This window comes from Periplaneta americana, chromosome 6, assembly GCF_040183065.1.
Source record: "Periplaneta americana isolate PAMFEO1 chromosome 6, P.americana_PAMFEO1_priV1, whole genome shotgun sequence".
Lineage (NCBI taxonomy): Eukaryota > Metazoa > Arthropoda > Insecta > Blattodea > Blattidae > Periplaneta > Periplaneta americana.
The window spans coordinates 48,620,149-48,641,221 of NC_091122.1; the positions used below are offsets into that span (position 1 = coordinate 48,620,149).

General features: G+C 33.6%; 1 protein-coding gene across 1 annotated transcript; it reads left to right on the forward strand.

The window, feature by feature from the left end:
- The first annotated feature begins 5,275 nt into the window (after positions 1–5,275).
- On the forward strand, positions 5,276–14,462 carry LOC138701307 (uncharacterized). The gene is made up of 5 exons (XM_069828063.1): positions 5,276–5,401; positions 5,534–5,703; positions 7,482–7,683; positions 11,804–11,913; positions 14,336–14,462. Exons 2-4 carry the CDS (start codon positions 5,640–5,642, stop codon positions 11,859–11,861), a joined length of 324 nt encoding a protein of 107 aa, XP_069684164.1. The 5' UTR covers positions 5,276–5,401; positions 5,534–5,639; the 3' UTR covers positions 11,862–11,913; positions 14,336–14,462.
- The last annotated feature ends 6,611 nt before the right edge of the window (positions 14,463–21,073 follow it).

A 21,073-nucleotide genomic window follows, 5' to 3' on the forward strand; every position in this document is an offset into this window, starting at 1 on the left:
AAATGGCGGTTGCAAATTTCATTTGCGTGATTACAACTATTTGCGGAGTTATTTTGTATGAAAGACCTATTTAACTTTAATTGTTGTTATATATGACAGACGAAATAAAATTGATAATAGTACATTATGCAACGAGTCTATAATGATAGTAATTAAGAAGCGAATATGGATGTTTATGAAACCAGCGCAAGCTCGTTTCATAATTTTCATACGAGCTTCTTAATTACCATTATAGGCGAGTTTCATACGACTTTTTATGCTCGACCATATTTCTAACTTGAAATTATTCAGATGTATACATTTTATTTGTATGTCACAAGATCGAAAGTGATCTTGTTCTAGGTCGTGAATTGTGAGATGTGCGCAGATGCGAAAGTATCGATTTTTTCCGAGGAACAATAATGTCATTGACCTTGATGTAATCACGTTAAACTTGGTATAACCTTGATTATTGAATTCGACATTGAAAAACGAGATGACAAATTGAATTTATTTGAATATTATTTACAATTAACGCTAATTATTATAGTAACAGAACATAACCTTCTGTGACAGTATTGGATTTCCAGCCTCCGTGACTTTTCGCTAATTCTCTTTCGATTGCATATCCGAGAATAATCGATACTTCCGGTTTTATAACGGTACAAAGCTGACTCGTCATTGGCTGAACACCTGTAAGCTGAGTTGTCATTGGCTGAACACCTGTAAGCTGAGTTGTCATTGGCTGAACACATGTACTTTAATGACATGCATTAAAGGACTGCTACCAGGTGTATAATTACTACATTTCGGCACGGGCGAGCATAAAATAATTTATAGGCCTAATACTAACAGCTAATAAATTAACAAGTGAGGTAAACGTTAAACGCTGCAGTAAAAAAAAAAAAAGAAAGAAACAGGCTCCATGAAGCGCTGCCTAAAACACTTAAAAATAACACACACAATTATTTACTATTAGGCCTACAGAGAGTGGATAAAATAATCAATAAAACGTGGAATCTTAAACTGAAGAACATAATGTTTATTTATTTTATAACATTACTAGCCTTCAATACAATCATGTTCTCTTTCGTGAAGAGTAATATTATTGATAAATTAAAGTAATTAGGTAACATAATTCGTAGAAATAAATACAAATAACATTATGAATGATGAGGTAACACAAATCCAATAAACACAAATAGAAGAAAATATAATTCACTTCCTTTTCTAACATATTTTAATATTAATCAAACTCTCTAGTATGATAATAATAATAATAGTAATAATAATAACAATAATAATAATAATAATAATAGTAATAATAATAATAATAATTATAATAATAGTAATAATAGTAATAATAATAATAATAGTAATAATAATAATAATAATTATTATTATTATTATTATTATTATTATTATTATAATTATTATTTTGGGGTGAAGATGGGATAGTGACGCGAAACAAACAGCCTCTCCTATCCAAATGCCATCCTCACCTTCCCGTGGTCCACCCTGTTTCTACCAACGAGGAAATGGCGACCGAGTCACAGCGGTATAACTGTTTCATCAAATGCAGAGGAAATGCTGCATTACAAGCCTGTCCAGAGGCTAAAAGTGGCAGCCCCACTACTGGACTACCTAACGATAAGGCTAGTAACCTATCTTAGGGAAAATTACATTACTTTCAAGCCTCAAACAAGCAGTATAAGGGGGCCGAAACAGGTCTACAGAGGCCTAATTCGTGAAGGATGATGATTATGATGATTATTATTATTATTATTATTATTATTATTATTATTATTATTATTTACAGTAATATGTTCAGACTGTCAGTGTTTATTAGGCCCACTTGACAGGTCATATAATAGGATGAACTCCTCTTCAATACTAGAGGCCTTTTAGCCCACTTTGGGAACAAGGAAATAATTTGTCCTGCAGCAGAAAATATTTAAATACAACAGTACCTACGTTGTTGCCTGCTAGAATTAAGTAAAACACTTGAATTCTGTTTGAACGTTTGAACTGACCGGTAATGGCTACACTGCCCTCCCAAGCCAAAAGGGCGTATCTCAAGGATTTTCTGAAAATCAGTTTTTGAAATAATTGGAAAGTTCAGATGCTAATACATCTATTTCCTAAAGGAAATGGCCGTTTCTCAATAAATTATGCCTTTAAAATGTGATTTAGTGAAAGCCATATTTCAAAATTAATATGAATTCCTAAGCGAATTTGGCAGAAGTTCATTTTTCTAAGCAAAAAGGCCGTTTCTCAGACATACATTCTTTTCGCTTAGTATTTTCTATTTGCCATTCTAGTCAAATTAGACGTAACTGCATTAGTAACAAATCCTTCGTGTTTTAATCCGTTCTCAGCAATGTAATCGCCATTACCCGAATGTTCATTTCCCATAATTTAAACATAGTTCTTATAATTAATTAATCGTTGATCATGAAAATTAATATACAAGGCGTGTTCCGATTAATTTTTCTAGCTTATTTTTGAAAACATGGCACAATTTTCATTTCCCTGTTAGTTGTTATGTAGTCAAGACGCAGAATATTGTTTCTACTCAACCTTATTTTAGAAACGCCATTATAATCACCACGTAAGTAAAATAATATATATTTTTTATCACTATTGGACTGATAGTTCATATGCACAAATATTTTAGAGACAACGAAATGGACAATGAAATTATTCGTAGACACATAAATTCATTTAATCCTACCATTTCACTTTAGTACATTACTGGAGGGAACATGCACCTAATCGTCTTTATTTACCAAGTGATATAACTCTGACTGCCATGCACCATGATTTTATTACTCAGAATGTTAATTACAAATGTTCATATGAAAAGTACAGAATGGTAGCCAGTGAAATGAACATATCTTTTGCTAAACTGTGAAATCTTCAATGTGCATAACAATAGCCACACAAAGGAAAATTTGGACACTAATTTTTAAACTTGTAAAATGTGGAAAACATATTGAGAGAGCATCAAAATCTCGGGCCAAATACAGAGAAGATGCTGAAAAAATTGAAGAGGTTAACAAAATAATTTATTATGCAAATCTTCAAAAAGTTATCTTGTTGCCAAGACTGGACACATTTAAGGTACAGTAGCTATATTCACAAATGTTTGACTGTCTACATGAGAGCTTCGTTTCTGTTGGGGGAAAAAAAAAAAAAACAAAAACAAACAAACAAACAAAAAATGTGCAAGCCGTTTGCAGCTGTCTGGCACGAGGCTCTCTTTAAAAGGAGCAAAGAAGAAATAGTAAGCAGTTTCTACAATTTTTTTAAGTACAAGAGAGATTGTTCAAAATTACTCTATGGTTGGACAACTGCACGGTCCAGAACAAAAATTGGACATTCTTTTCATTGTTGATTTACATTGTTAATTCAAATGAAGTAAGTGCTAATGAAATTTTGAAAATATGTTTTGAACCAGGCCATTCGTTTATGTCTTCTGATCCTTTCATCACAAAGTAGAACAGCCAGTGAAAAGACGTGGATATAAAGTATATGATTTTGCAGACTTTGTAGATGCAGTAAAATCAGCATCTTACCAGACTGAGGTACTGCCAGTGACGCTTCAGTATTTTTTAATTTGGTCTGACTACTCATCACAATATAAATTGAACCTGATTCATCCAAGAACCTGTCTACATGATATGGTTGAAATAACGGTTTCCAGAGGATCATACAGTATGCAGTACAAAAATGACTTTGATGGTACATCATTCAACATACATTTCCTGACTGGAAAAATAAACTGAAGGAAGGAACAGTTACCACGTCCTGAGCAGCAACGAAAACCTCTTGGATTCCCTGCTTAAAAAAAGAGTGGGTGGAATAATGAAAAACAGACTGACATTTTGGGAGAATCTTCCAGTAAATGATGACTAAAATGTTATTATGTTCAAGTATCAATTATTTGGTATTAACTAACTTTTCAGTGTGTTTTTTTTTTTTTTTTTGTTAATTTATTTACCTCAGTAATTTACGTAGAAGTGTTTTGTGAACTGTATACCTTAGTAAATATAACCAAACATTTATTTTCAACTTCAATGTTGTACCTTTGTATCATTAATATAGAATATTAACAGAATGATTGGTAAATAAATTGCTGTCTCTTCACTAATTTTCTAGATAATATTTGTCTTAGATTGCAGTAATTTTACAATACTGCTATGCAGTATGTGTTGTAATTTATTAAAATAATAAAAATATTTAATAAAATAAAACAGAATTAATTTCACTTACTGGTTTTTTATGTACAATATGAGATACGCCTAATTTGCTAAGCATATCAGTATCTTCAACAATTAATATTAATACTTAGCAAATTAGGCGTATCTCAAATTGTCCACAAAAATGTAAGCTAATTAGCCTAAAAATTGTATTCTATATATTTTGAATATATTTCAATAATGAATACGCTGAAAATTCCAATAAATTAACTTTAAAAGTAGGCGCGCTTTGATCATTCACTGAATCCTCAATACTGAAAAATATTCAAGTTTTGAGATACGGCCTTTTGGCTTGGGAGGGCAGTAACAGTTAACCAAGTAACTTCGGTGCTCCGCTGCCAAGCACATAAACAGATAGAACCGAGTAACTCAACAGTTCTACTCGCTCCGTCCCCAGCTCTAATTTACACTATTCACCTGTTAACTGAATTGATCATCACAAGCAGCTCACAACAGAAGTTCACCTGTGTTGAACTGGAACACCTGAGATTGTGTTAGATTTCAAAAATTGGTGGCCTCCACTTTACAAGAAGTGCCCCGTATCCCAAGAAACTGCAAACAAGTCAAAGAGAGAAAGGTTGTTTTTTGGATAAGCAGCCGGTACCATTTTCAGTATAATTCAGATAACGATGGAGTATGCATAGCTTCCACATATATGAACGAAATGATGCAACGTATGTTCATCCTGAGACAAACATCAAGACCATAGATGCCCAATTGTAACTCGTACGAGGAGACAGTGGCGACAAGAGTGTGTGTTAATTTTCATTGGTCGAGTAGATCACGTGGTACCAGCGGCCATTATGCAGCAAAAATTGTGTGCTACATCAGGACTTAGGAGGTCCTGGCTACATGGTACTAGATACGTTTTCTGCGTTATTTTTGCGACTGATTTGCAATATAAAAGGTAAGTATCTCATATTGTGCTTTATGCTTGTTTAACTTACAGGTTTATTCTTGATATAATTCATACTGATGTAGTGAAATACGCTCATATACTTATGTTTTTAGATAAATATGCCTGGCTGTGCTGCAGTAATTCAGCCAAGAAGGGCATGTTAATGAAGCGCTTCCCAAAAAATCCAGCAAGAAGAAAGGAATGGCATATTAAAATGAAAAGGGATAAGTGGAAGCCAACTGATTATTCATATTTATGTGAGGTATGTATTAAAATATAATTTGTGGAAAATAATAATACAAACAGCCAACAGATGTTAGGTCTAAGTATGATATCAAAATATTCATTGTATAGATCTATTATGTTAATACCAATATAATTTTGATTTATTTAGGTTCACTTCGCTCCTGATATGTGGGAAAAAAACTCGTGTTGATGGCACACGAAAACTAAAATCGAATGCTGTACCAACAATCTTCTTTTTCTCACCACCATCAGCAATGAAACGAAAACCTCCAATCCAGAGAAAAGCTTCAGCTCCAAAAGCCACCAAATCTTCGTCAAGTAAGTAAATTGCTTTCCATTAAAAATATTTTAAAAAGGTCATTTTCATTTTAATATTCATATTGTTAATCTGATAAGTTATAGGCCTAATTACTACTATTAATCACGTATGTGTAAATTATATTTCATTAAAAAATACATAAATCTAATGATATTAGCCACCAGCGTGGCTCAGTCGGTTAAGGCGCTTGCCTGCTGATCTGAAGTTGCGTTCGGGCGCGGGTTCGATCCCCGCTCGGGCTGATTACCTGGTTGGGTTTTTTCCGAGGTTTTCCCCAACCGTAATGTGAATGCAAGGTAATCTATGGCGAATCCTCGGCCTCATCTCGCCAAATATCATCTCACTATCACCAATCTCATCGACGCTAAATAACCTAGTAGTTGATACAGCGTCGTTAAATAACCAACTAAAATAAAAAATCTAATGTTATTCTATACACATTACAATACATTATTATATTTTTGTGTATTTTAAAAGGATATTTTAAAATTTAAATTATCTTCTAGTATACTGGTACCTTAAAATTTTAATATAAAACTTAGATTTAAACTGATGACACCTAGCAATGTAAATGGCGAAAACGTTTGTTAATAAGACATTAAATACTAATGTTACGTTATTTGGCGGAAATATAATATAGGCCTACACATAAATAATAATAATAATAATAATAATAATAATAATAATAATAATAATAATAATAATAATAATAATCTTATATAAATTTCCGTACCCAATTTCTTAATACATGTTGTCCCTTAGGTATGAACACATAAGTTGCATTACATTAACTTATCCTCCCTGAAGTACTATTTGTATTACTGTGTATTTAATTGGTTTTAATGTTAAACGCCACACAACAGACACAAAATTATATTCTGAATTAGGCTGAGATATAGTTAACACGAAGCATTTTCCACTGACCTTAGTGGTTTCAGCTGACGTCATTTATTTCTTTGTGTTTATAGTCCCAATCAGTGGGTGTGAAAGCCTCCTTCATCCAACAAACAGAAAATTACATTCGAAATTAGGCTAAGACATAGCCAATATGAAGTATTTTCTACTGACTTAGCTGCTTCCAGAAGTGGCCTCTGATCTGGTACCTTCTATTGATGTGCATTTACAAAGAACACAAAATATTAAGTGAATATTTTCAAATTAGTCTACCAAATCCCTTCATAACGTATTGGTAGAGCATCTGCCTATAAATCGAAAGGTTTTTGGGTCGATTCCCAGTGACTGCACATAAGGTAAATTGAAATGTATTAAGATTAAATATGAGATGAAAAATATAAGTAAAGAGTAGTGTAAGCAGGATAAAAAATAGATAAAGGAATAAGAAAAAGGAGAGGAAGAGAGAAAGAAAAAGATAGATGAAAAAAGAAACAATACAAAATTATACAATTTCTTACAGACATAGCAAGGTAAGTGCGAAAACGACATAGGAACATCGACTGGTACTAGGAAATTACATAAATTTCAAACAACAGTGTTGGCTTAGAGTCCTTCCTCATTAAGGGAGAACAAAAAATGATGTCATATGAAGTGAGCTTACAGAATAATTATGTAGTCAGTATATGTTTGCCATGAAGAGGGATGACTCCCTTTCTCAATTTACCTCTACATTGTATTCGGTAGCAATAAATTTCCCCTTCATCTGACAGATACACAAATGCATAGAAGGAAGAAGGCTGCAGATTTTATCTTAAACTTTTATTACCTATTTTAATGCGTTCTATTGTATAATTCAAAATCAAAACTTGTTTTGCCTGTTTAGGTCCAGTTCTAGATTCTCAAGTGGTTCCACAAAATATGGCAGTTTCTATTGGCAGTGGTGCTGAATTACAACCGTCTTCATCACATGCAGCATCATCTTGTGAAATTTCAACTCCTGAGTCTTCTGCATCAAGTGAGGACAGTGACAACTGCTGTCAGACTGAACAAGCCATACATGAAGAATCAACTACAAAACTGGCAAGGTATGAGAAACTATATTTAAAAGAAAAAAGGAAGGCTGAAAACTACAAGAAACTTTTAAGGAATTCAACCAAAAGATTAAAAAACATGAAAAAGTGTAGTGTTGAAAATGATCTTTCTTTTGTAAATAAGATTTTTAATAATGATCAGATTATTTCATTACAAAGAAAGCAACAAGGAAAGACGAACATGTTTGTGAAATGGTCAAATGTGACTATTACCAAAGCCCTAAAGCTGAAATTTAGTTGTGGTGGAAGTGGATATGAGGAACTGCTCAAACAAGGCTATCCATTGCCTTCTGTACGTACTTTGCAGAGAAGATCACAGAATCTCAAATTTGATAGTGGGATTTTACATGAAGTTTTTGAATTTCTTAGAATAAAAGTGGAATCCTTCGAATCTCATGAGAAGGACTGTGTTTTAATATTAGATGAAATGGCTATCACTTCAGGGAATGTATATGACTGCTCCTTAAGCAAATACTTTGGGAATGTAACACTGCCCGAACACTCAGGCATGGCAACTCATGTTTTAGTTTTTATGTTAGGTGGTGTAATTACACGGTGGAAACAAGTAGTTGCCTATTATTACACCAGTGATTCAGTAAATGGTGCTGTTTTTCATGACATCATCGAATGTATCTTTCAGAAAGCTGAAGAGTTGCAATTGAACATTTTAAGTGTATCTGATATGGGTTCTTGTAACCAAGCACTATGGAGGGCTTGGGGTGTAACAGCAGGCAGATATTCTGAGATCAAGTGCACAGTTGCCCATCCACTGCACTCGGAAAAAGTTGTATTTGTCTTTGCTGATGTACCACATTTATTTAAAAACATTAAATCAATGTTCATATCGAATAAGGTGATTAGAATACCCAACGATATTAAAGAGAAACAAAACCTACCCACAAATGAAGTTCTGGCAAGCCATATTTATGAAATAATTGCACATGAAAAACAGCATTCTTTTAAACTGGCACCAAAACTATCAGAACGAGACCTGTTCCCAAGTCACTTCGGCAAGATGGAAGTGTGTACATCAACAAGTGTGGTAAACCATACTGTAAGCAGTGCTCTGAAATTTCTTGCTGAAGAACTTGATAAACCTACTTACTTAACTACTGCATGGTTTTTGGACCAAGTAGAAAGATGGTTGCATTTAATGACCTCTAGACATCCATCATGTGCTTTAAGTAAATTTAATTTAAATGTTTACAGAGATTCCATAGCATTCTTAAAAGATTTTAGGAATCTTTTTTGTAATATGGAAATTGGTCAGAAAAAAATTTGGAAACCATCTCAAACTGGTGTCCTAATTTCAACGCAGGCCATGTTAGAATTGCAGGCTAATTTATTGGAAGACAGAGAGTACAAGTTTCTTTTAACTAGCAGGTTTCCTCAGGACTGTTTGGAAAATCTTTTCAGTGTGCTAAAAAGTAAACAGTGTGTTCCAAATGCAGTTCAGGTTAAAAATAACCTCAAGTTGATCTGTGTGTCACAATACTTACGAAATGCATCTCGTAGTAGCTACGAAGAAGATGACAGGGAATTTCTTTCTGGATTCTTGGACACATTACATGAGGTAAAACCTAAGTCTGAAGAAGTAGAAATTTCTGCAGAAATGAGTCATCCTATGGCAAGTCTCAATTCTAGTGAACTGAATTCCTTATATAATGTATCTGGTTATATCGTTCAGAGTATCAAGAAAACATCAAAAACATGTTCAACATGCATATCTCCTGTAGGCTCTAAAACGCCTATGTATGAAACATTTATCAGGTTCACAAACTTTCAATGCTTCAGGGAAGACACACTATTTTTCTGTTCAGAGGAAACATTTCAACTCTTTGTTGAAATGGAAAATATTTTTGTAATGTTCCTTCCAAGTGTTTCTGTACAAGATGTAAATTTGAAACAATTCTACTTTAAGGAGATGAGTAAATTAGAGCTGAACATACCTGACTGTCATGAACTGAAAACTAAAATTATTAGCAGATATATTGTATACAGACTGAAAATTAATTCTAAAATCTGCAAACCAGCTACTAATACCTATGCAAGTAAATCCATTGCTGAAATTCACTGTAGTATAATTTAACACTAATAATTCTGGTATTGTATGCATATGTGTTTATTTTTATTGTGTACATTTTATTGAATTCTCTGTTTCTGATTGTATTATGTAGCTTAAATCATATATTCTTGTAACTTAACACTAATAGATTATGTATTGCAGTGTGTTTACTTTTATTTCTATTGTGTACAATTTTTCAATTGTCTGTTTCTGATTTCAATGTATTTGATAGTAATTTAACATTAATATGTATTCCACAGTGTGCATTTTTATTTTTATTGTGTATATTTCATTCAAGGGTTGCAAAGGGTAGTGATGTGCATTCCATAACCTCTCCTACTCAATTCCCATTCTTACCTTCTCGTGGTGCACCCTGTTCTAATGAATGAGGCTCTGGAGACCGAGTCATGGCGGTATAACCATTTCATCTTATACTGAGGAAATGCAGTATACACCAGTTTGTCAGAAGCTGTAAAGTGATAGCCCTACCATAGGACTTGCCTCCTCTTTCCTTGCAACTAGTTGGAGGAAATCATTATGTTTGCAAGTCTACAAATATAATTTTGTAGATCGTTGTTATAGCACTATGGCCTGTTAGAATGATATTTTATTAAATTCTCTGTTTCTGATTTTATTATGTAAATCATATTCGTTTGTAACTTAACACTGATAATATGTAATTACTTATATCTAATATGTTTTTTATGTTTGGCTATGAAGTAAGTTTTACTCCTATTCAGTGTAAGAGAAAACCTTATGGTCTTAACTGTACCAGGTTAAATAAAACTTTCCTCGTCGTCATTATATTTGCAGCTTTCACATGGTATTTTTTTTTTCCACTGCAGTATGCCATTTCCTTGATATGTATGCCTAACTGAAAACTTGCATATTGCAGTGAAAAAAAGATTAAATGTAACAAGCAAATACAATAATAGTATTCTTATAGGAGATGTTATGTAACTATAATGTTCACCACTGTTACCAGAAGAATTTGCATAGGCCTGTTTGTATAATTATTAATTCCTCATGCCTTCTATTCTGTAGGTGAATTCATGACATTGAACAACACTTCATGAAATTGATATTAAAGATATGTGTTGTACAAGTAAACTATATTGTAAACCTCTTCTGTTTGTATTTCAACTAGACTAAATTAAGAGTTTACAGTAGTATTAAGTTTCTTTGACTTGTTCCATATTCTAGCTGTGAAGCAATGTATGAATACCATGGAATGTTAATAAATACAATAAGTTTACTGTGTAATGTATTGTCAGCATAATTTTCCAGGTACCATTCATAATATTTAAAATGCTATGAGAGTTGACATGTATACTGTTTACTTTGATTCATTATGACTTCTGTTATTGTTTTGTATTTCCGAAAATGTATTGAAATAAAAAAAAATTAATTAAATGTACTGGGAAATACAGATATTAAAAGTGTATCCGTACCAACATACTTTTCCCTTCCTCATGTGTAAAAGTGATATGTTGATTTTATGTCATTTTTCCAGCTCAGTTTATATTTAGACATTGGAAATGGGAGACCTCTCAAGAAACTTTCTCAGGTACGTAATATTAATACTAGAAGCTCCAATTAGATTAAATTAAAGGATAGGGACTCAATTTCCAGATATATTAAAAGTTATATCCATATAGCCTCTGCTTGACTATGCAACAACATGGGGGATGGGCGGAGCTTAAGCTGTCTTGTCGCCACTGTCTATATACAGCCACTGCAGTACGAGGTAACCCCTGGCATAAGCAACTAGCAGTGCATATTCTTTAAGGTCGTTTTTCCTATTTTATATGAAAAGTTATTGACTTTAGCACAGCATACTTGACGTGCAATATCTCCTGGTTCTATAGGCGTTTGGACATCCATGATCAAGACAGTTCGTTGAAGCCGTACCCTTTCTTAATCTTGCATATAAAAACAGAATACCAATAACTAAGGCAAAGCTTGAGGACATTTCCAAGGCTATACAGTATGTTCCAGACGAACATAAGGCTTTCTATGAAGAGTTTAGGGAATGATCTGTGTCTGCAGGAACATAAATCAATGGAGAATGACCCAGGAGTTGATGTGGAACCAGGAGGGACAGTAAACTAGGAAGAAGAGCTAGAAGAAATCATATAAACATTATTATTAATAAATATGTAAGTTAGTTGAGTTTGAAACACAAATTATAATTGTTTTAAGTTTTTTTCTTTAATTTTTTGTTAAAAGGGTATAATTTAGTAGATTTTGGAATATGATTACTCTTAATACGGTAGATTTAATGAAAGATTATTTGTTGAAGTCCATGTCTCTTAAACAGTTCTATGTAGCCCACCTGAGATCTAATAAGTCTGTCTCTTGGTTTAGATGTGAATATGTTTTTTGTGTTTTCCCACAAATGTGGTTTCATGGAAATATGCCCTTTTAATATCAGCACGTTCATATAATTTGAACTGGTAATGGAAATTACGGGAAAATGACTGAACGGATTTTAATGAATAACTCCTCATTTTGAAGTTTGGAACCCAAAGATTTGCAGAAAAATAGTAGTTTTCAGTGAAATGTCAATTTTCCTACATAATTTTCCTATTTTCCAAAATCCATCTGTCGTCAGTTTTGAGAATGAAAATAAAACACACACACTACAATAAGCAATATTATACGAAGGCCATGACCTACAGGATTGCCAACATATTTAGAGCAAATCAGAGCAAATTCTGTGACATCATAATGACAATAATGTGTCGATCTTCATTTGTGTAATTTTATAATGTCTCTGTGATCCGTTATTAAAATTTTTCAAGACTTGCTACAAATAATTTACAGATCTGATTTTGTGGTGTGTAATTTTCTGAGTACAGCTGTGTTTTGGATATTAAAAACTACGAAACTTGAGGTGGTTTGATGACATTATCACCAATGAAAGTGAAATATTATTATAGTTAATGCCATGATGTGAGTATTTGTCACTAATATACATATTAATGATATAGCCTATTGATGATATGAAGCTCAAACTTTTGGAGTTATATAAGTAGACATAGAGAATATCTTAAATTAGATCTCCATTTCTATAATTTACTGAGTGATGGCTGTATAATATAAACAGTATATGTTGCTGAAAACTAAATAACTTAGGTACATAAATTTGAATTTTAAATTCATCTTTGTAGATTATCCAATAAGTCATATTATGATGAAAGAGTAATATGGTTTCAATGTTTCCGTCTTGACTTATTTATAATGTCAACCCAAAAAAATATTTTTGCTAACACATTTTAATTATTTTTGTGAACGTTTTCGCCCTGTGTGGGCATCTTCAGACAATATACATATCTGTATATAATGTATATCAAAATTACATAATAGATGTGACCAATTATACAAACAATAACTTGAAGTTTTAAAAGGCTATTAAAACACTTTTAAAAATCTAACTAAAAGTACAGCAACAAGATTAATCAATAAGTTGTATAATAAATATGCATATTAATTAATATCATACTCTGATCGTCCAGACAGATAGAGATCGCAAACGGGCTATTATGTAGGATCGATAAGCTGTATTGTTACTATTATGTGTGTGAAGACTTATAGGTGGACACTTATTTGATAATAGGACCCATAAATGTCTTTTAACAGAGAATAACATGAAAATATTTGCAAATCAATGAAGGTCATAGATAACAAGTATGATTCTGAATTGGTGTTTAGGCGTGAAAAAAAATGTTATGTTGTGAAATTTAATGTCTATGAAAGAAAATAGTTCGTGGAAATAATAATAGAAATAAATTATAGAAAACATCAATTATAATAATTATAATAAAATAATAGGGCATATATTTAACTTAATTACTGCTGTTGTTAGGAATATAAATAATGAGAAATAATTGTGTTATAATTCAATTTATCCAAATTTAATTGTGTACTGAATTTAACTTTCAGTTTATTTTGTTTATAATATATTAATATGTAATATGTATTCCTGTAGCTACACTAGTATTTTCTATGAAATTTGTCACTTAGGCTCTTCTTCTATGTTGTAATTTCTTGCTTAATCCCTATTAAAACAATATACCATGATTTTAATGTGTTTTTCCAAATACGCGTTTGTTTTCTGAGCAGTTAATGAGGATTATTTTAGTATCACGGAATTAGGAAAACACTATCACGGATTTAGGAGTCACTGTATAACAATGAAGAATCATATATTATATACCAAACTTGTGAAACTGTTGACACTGAATGTTGTAAAAAGTGTAGCTAAGACGTTATTTGAAAATTTTTAATACAATTTTGGCATAAATATAGACTTTATTAAATATGTCACGGAATTAGGCAACTTTACCCTACTTGTTGCATTACAGCGCTGAATGGCGATACCAATGCGCTGACGTAGATATTGACTGCTTCGAGGGTCCCCAGCAAGCTGCTCTAAACGTCTGCCTATGGTGGAGATAAGAGCTTTGGCGTCACTACACCATGATCCAAACGTTTCAACCGCAAAAGGAATAAAAATATAATTATCTGTAAGATGTTTATATTTATGATGTTTACTAACAGCAACACTTTCTGCTGCAGATCCTGATGTCTTAGAGGTTGAAGACAGATGAGAAGGGGCCAGTGTATCCACAGTCGTCATCTACTGCCATGATTGTTTCACGAGTGGAATCAACGTCGACCCTAGTCGCCTGGCTGTTCCAGTGTGGCTCTTCCTCTTCGGGGTGCCCGTTACCTGAAGGTCTCCAGTATCTCCAGCTGTTAGCAACCCCCGTAGAAGCTCACTGACCAGTTGCTGGTGACGAGGTCCGAGGATCGACGGCCAACTAGTCAACAGATCCTTCATCTGGGTGAGTGTATTACTAGTCTCGAGAGACGTTGTTACAGGCATCCAACAAGGAAAACTCAGTGGGCAGAAACCAGCAGGCGTGACTGTCTCGCGCAGATGACGTATGCTCCCATTCCAAGCATGCTCTCACGCCTACTGAAGGAGGGTAAGAGGGGTATAGCATGCGTGCCGCGAGGAGTTCGAGCTGAGGTTTGCTTGTGGGATACCTATAACCCTTGTTATAATTTCTTAAAATATTGGTGAAAGTTAGTACTCCGAGTGAAAGCCCTTTAGACCATGGCACAAGCAGATCAAGATCAACGAATTCAATTGCAGAAGACCAATTGAACACTCTTCTAAGATAACAAAGAATAAGTGCTGAATTATCCATTACAGCTGCTGCTAAATTGTTTGAAAAATGTTTTTTTTTCAGGCAAACCATCTATGCTAAATGAATTTATTGATAATGATAAGTCAGCTAGGTCATTAATAAACGCAAATCAGGAGAATATATTAATCAAATATATTTTATCAAAGATTACAGATAATACTAGGAGAACTTTAAACATCCATCCAACATACGAAACAAAATGGGAGGATATAAAGGAAAAACTAGAGGCATATTTTGCTGTACAACGAACATTTTTATGTACAATACGACACAATTCTGTCAGGTAAATCAGAAACCCAACGAAAGTATTACTCTATGGGGGGCAAGAGTCGAACAATTGATTCAATCTACTTTAGACAGTACTAATCGCTTCAATTGGACAAAAGATAATAATTAAATTAGGAAAAAATGTTTTTGTAAATGGAATTTTCTTTGATTCTGTGAGAGAAGCAGTGAAAGCAGTTGCGGATGAGAAACCGTTAAAAGAAGTGATAGACAGAGGGATAATAGAAGATTGTGACAGAAGGTCTAGCGTAAGATGTACCTATGACATAGCTCTGGGAGGCAAGGTCTTGTTACGAAAGGAGAATAGGAAAAAGTTGGACCCTCTGTGGGAAGGTTATTTGGGTTAATAAAGTTAACCTCGAATTGTGCAGAATTGGGAGTACGGGAAAAAAGAGATTCACTGTACATATCAATAAAGTAAAGGAATACAAAGAATAATTGTGTTTCTTTTTTTTTCAGAAGCATACCAAGATGATTTTATGTAAGTGGTTATCACTACTCATTGGTATGGCTACTGTTAAGGTTGAATGCTTTTCAGCAACTCAAAATGAAGAAATCAAAGGACAGACAGACATATACTTTAATTTTGTAACAGACGTGTGGTTCACTCTGCATCTCTGGGATGTCATTACTTACGTAGACATAGGACTGGTAAAACACCTGTATGATACGCTCAAACAAGGGACTGCAACTATACAGAATAAATGTAAAAATTTGTTAGTATACACATGGTATCACAAAATGGATTGTGAGCAAGGATTAGCTCACATCCTGACTAAAAGAACTAGTGTACAAAGGCTAAGAGAAACTCTTGAAGAAATTATTGGACGAATGTTCAATAATAATAACAGGAAAAAGCGTTCTGTACTAGGTTTTGTAAGCGAAATTTCTAAAATTCTATTCGGCACTGCAATTTAAGCTGTGATAGAAATGAATAAGGAAAGAATAGATAAAATGCAGCAAGAACAACTTAACTTCTTGCATATTAGTTCAGAACAGAAGTCAAGTTTGGTAACAGTCAATGAAACAACTACGGAATTATTGTTAAATCAAAAAGCAATAAAAGAAAGTTTCAATACTTTCCTTTCACATTACCAAAACAATGGGAAGGTAAGACCCTTGAAGACAGTGAGATTACAGCAATTAATCTAAAGATTAAACATGTTGAGTCAGGATACTAAGATTGTTATGAATATTACGATTTGTTGATCACAGTGACAACAAATGCGCGACTTGGAATTATTCAACCTTAGGCTATAACTTAAGAGAAAATTAAGAAAGTGTTACGTGAAACAATTCCTATCGATTTTCCATCACACCAAGTGGACCAGGTGATGACGGCAACTATTTATAAAACATCACCTACGGTGGTATACATTGTGAGAGTTCCTTTACTGTCACGCGAAAAATTAAATTTATATGAAATTTTTCCTTTTCTGGTAGTTATGAATAATAATAGAACCGCACAATTTATACAACCCCAATACCTTTACATACCAACCAATATGTTGAGAACGAAAACGGCATTTTTATCTCAACAGCATGTTAGAGAATGCAAGAAGATAATTGAGGCACTCAGAGGCAAAGTGATACAAGTGGCGTTTAATAAGTTTTGAGACAAATGACTATGAAGTTGAAAGAAAATTTAAAAATCTTTTACAGGAATATGTTGCTGTAAATTTTCAGTTGTAACCTATAAGTTGAATATGGCAAATGCCTGTTATTATTCTGTTGAGAAGCTTTTGTCATCTAGTCTGCTGTCAAAAAATCTGAAAGTTAGAATTTATAAAACAGTTATATTACCGGTTGTTCTGTATGGTTGTGAAACTTGGACTCTCACTTTGAGAGAGGAACAGAGATTGAGGGTTTTTGAGAATAAGGTTCTTAGGAAAATATTTGGGGCTAAGAGGGATGAAGTTACAGGAGAATGGAGAAAGTTACACAACGCAGAGCTGCACACATTGTATAATTCACCTGACATAATTAAGAACATTAAATCCAGACGTTTGAGATGGGTAGGGCATGTAGCACGTATAGGCGAATCCAGAAATGCATATAGAGTGTTAGTTGGGAGGCCAGAGGGGAAAAGACCTTTGGGGGGGCCGAGACGTAGATGGGAAGATAATATTAAAATGGATTTGAGGGAGGTGGGATATGATGGTAGGGAATGGATTAATCTTGCTCAGGATAGGGACCAATGGCGGGCTTATGTGAGGGCGGCAATGAACCTCCGGGTTCCTTAAAAGCCAGTAAGTAAGTAAGTAAGCCTATAAGTTGGTACCTATATTTTTTAACTTATACATAGAAATTATCTATTCTAAAACAGTTCAGGTAAAATTGGGCCCTAAAGTCACTTGTAGTATTTTTCCACGGAATTATTTTTTCTGGAGAAGTAATACAAGTGCAAGGGTTTTCAGTATTTGTATATTATTTAAAAGAAGAACAAGAATATTGCTTAGAACATTAAAACATTCCTGTCTTAACAGCATTTGAGCTTTCTTATTATCATATTACCACACAAAATTTGTCTATATAACCGAAAGAAGTGGGTTAATGATATTTTTAATTTTCAATGAAATTCAGCCTTAGTCGCTGTCCATTACGTCACTAGCCTCATCTGAATACGTCACATCTCTCTCTGCTGTAACATCTGTGTTTCTGTCATGAAGTGCACTTGTAGGCCTCCTACTGTGATTGAACTTCCTCTTCCACGTCCACTTCCTGCAGTCCTTATGCCCCTCCTCATGCTTCAGGTCATCAAAGAAAGAGTGGTTATGGGTGGGATGAATTTCTTCAGCTCTTGCAAGTTGCTCCACTTAGCAACTGTATAGTTGGTCCAGTTCAATGTGTGCAGGCCTTCCACGAAGATGTTTCGAGAAGTCAGAGCTGTAATACATTACCTCTCTCCATTATAGCAAATGAATTAGTTATAAACTGGAGAAAAGCAACAACACTATGTAAACAACGCACTTGTATTAGTTTGTCTCTCAGCCAGAACTCTGTAAGCATGGTAATACAAGAGTTAGGCCAACATGGAACAGCACTGACTGCAACTGCACTTATATTACTTTTTCTCTGAATATAGGAAGTATAAAACTGTTAAGATTTGTCCGGTAATAATATAAGGGTCTTCTACTGGACGTGCTCCAATTCATGTTAATAGAATTACAATATTTGTTATTAACCAGAATATAATTTGGTTAATAAAAATTACTAATTTTATCATAATTACAAATAAATAATAATTTAATAAAAAATTCCAATAAAATAATTAAATATTAATAAATCAAAACCTAAAAAGATTTAGAATATACACTTATCTCACTTTTTTTTTTTTTTTAGGAAAATGTCACTTGTATTACTTTCCTTCTGAGTGCCTCAATTGTTAATATGATTTGTACGGAGAATGTACCAATAAATCATATAGTGAAAGAGAATTGTCTCATCTACCTAACACATCCTACTACTACTGAATATCCAAAATATGTAAAGCATTTGAACAATATGTAACTTACATATAATAGATACCATGTGGATACCGTTAACACATAGTAATGAATGGCTATATGTAAATCATCAAAAGGATAAAATAACTGTAGTATGTGAGAATGAAGTAAAGGAAAAAGTAAAATTATTCAATAGAGGGAAACTTGTGTTAGCTGTTAATTGTAAAGGGTTGACCTCAGTAGGTGTGTTATATCCACTACAGCAGGAGTTTCCAACCGGTGTGTCGCGAAATTTTGGATTTTAAAAATAAATTTTATGCCATCCACAAAGTCTCTTTACAACGCATTTTTTTATTTGCAACGAAGTCTTTGATATGGTACATTTTATTTTGAGACAGACTTTACCAATGAAACGTGAACATCTGCAACAATGTTCAGTTCAGTTTTTCAACCATAAGGCCACGTACTATATAAAGAAACTCTGTGCAACCCACCAACCACAGATTTCACATTAATTTAAATAGGCGAGTTTTCAAGAACAATAATCTTTGATAGGACATCTTTTATCGGATATCCAGCATAGATAGATTGGGATTTTTGACACATATCTTTGTTTTTTTTTTTTCTAATGCCACTCAAGTTGCTGCTTGTTCTTTTAGAATTTTCGATTGCATGTTAACATCGACCTATCTACAACACTACATAGAAGTTGGTATCAATGCTTTTTTCTGGCGGAACGCGCTGGAATGGCGTTCCGGCACATTTTTGTTGCAGTTTTAATCATGGAATCAAAATATGTGTGAATAACTATGTTCTTAATATAATTTTTCTTTGAATTCCGATTAGATCTTGAAAGTCTTAGTTGGACGAAAGGGAGGTTAAAAACGACAAAATTCCTGTGTAGTGAACAGTAAGCATCTCCCCGTCCCCTCTACGATATTCTGCACAGAGTTACACCACCTTTTCTCCAGAATAAATGTACTAGTTATCATTATTATTAGTATTAATAAAATCAAATAAGTGTGTCGCGATATCGTGGGCGTTCAGTAAAGTGTGTCGTCAGTCAAAAAAGGTTGGGAACCACTGCACTACAGCATACTAAAATTAATCAAATTACTACTGATATCATCCCTATAGCTCCCATGCATATTGACTGTTGTATTTCACAGAAACAAGAAGAAATAGCGACAAAAACTAAAATGCAATTGCCATTTCCAAATATTCTATCTACGACTCATGATTTTAAATACATGGGAGTAAGAATTGATGATCTTCAAAAACAAATATCAGAAGAACAATCCAAAATTCAATATGAAAGTTTTTGGCGTCACTGTTCTTCTTGGCTCTATATTAGTTCAGTAATCGGACTAATGTTGCTCTTTTGTGTGTGTTGCTGTTGCTGTTGCTGTAGCAGTTGTAGAAAGTGTCGACTGTGGATGTTGAAACAATGTAACTGGAGAGAGACGTGTTCAGATTACAGGAAAGGATGTAGTGCTTGTTATCGTTCTATTATTATTATTAAGAATAAGGCAACTTTGAACTGTATTAGGGACAAATATAATATGCATATGATTGGCGTAAATATCAGACGTAATATTGCTAACTCCAGCAAACATATTTGTTTAAACTGGGTTCGAGGGCACTCGGGTATATTAAGGAATGAAAGGGCAGACCAGCTAGCCAAGCTTGCTTGTTCCATGAATGTCGTTGATAATTACCATAAAATTCCTGTCAGTTTCATAAAACATAAATTACAGGAACACATGTTAGCACGCTGGGATGTTCAATGCCAAGGAAGTGATAAGGCTCTCTAACTAGAGACTTAGGCCCGGTTTCTTCAATCTTTGTTAAAGAGCACTCACATAGCGTTAATTAAATGTAAGCTAAAAGTCTGAATTGCTGTTAAAAATATTGCTTTTCTTCAACTTTACATTTCACATTTTAACATTCTGTTTAACTCTCTGTTAGGATCAGAGATTCTAGAGTTCAACCATAACCTATAACCAAGTGTAGGCTCAGTTCTGTTTTCTGAACTCTGACAATTGCGATTCTCGCTTGTTTCCGTTGTTTGACTCGGGGCCGGTTTCACCTGAGAGGATAAAAAGAATGATCTCAATGTTCTCTCAGTATGAACTATTTTATACAAAATTAATATGTAATATATGCACGCATGCACTTTTGATTAAACTAACACTCAACAACGCAGCACATTCACAGAACACCAATATGGCACAATGTATTATTGTGACAGAGAGGCTAACACAAGCTATAACAAATCAATATCCCCTCCATGGTCCCCCCTCAAGCAGTTTCACCAACGCTTTACTCTCGATTAAAGTTCGATTTAATCTCGAGTAAAACCTCGTAGC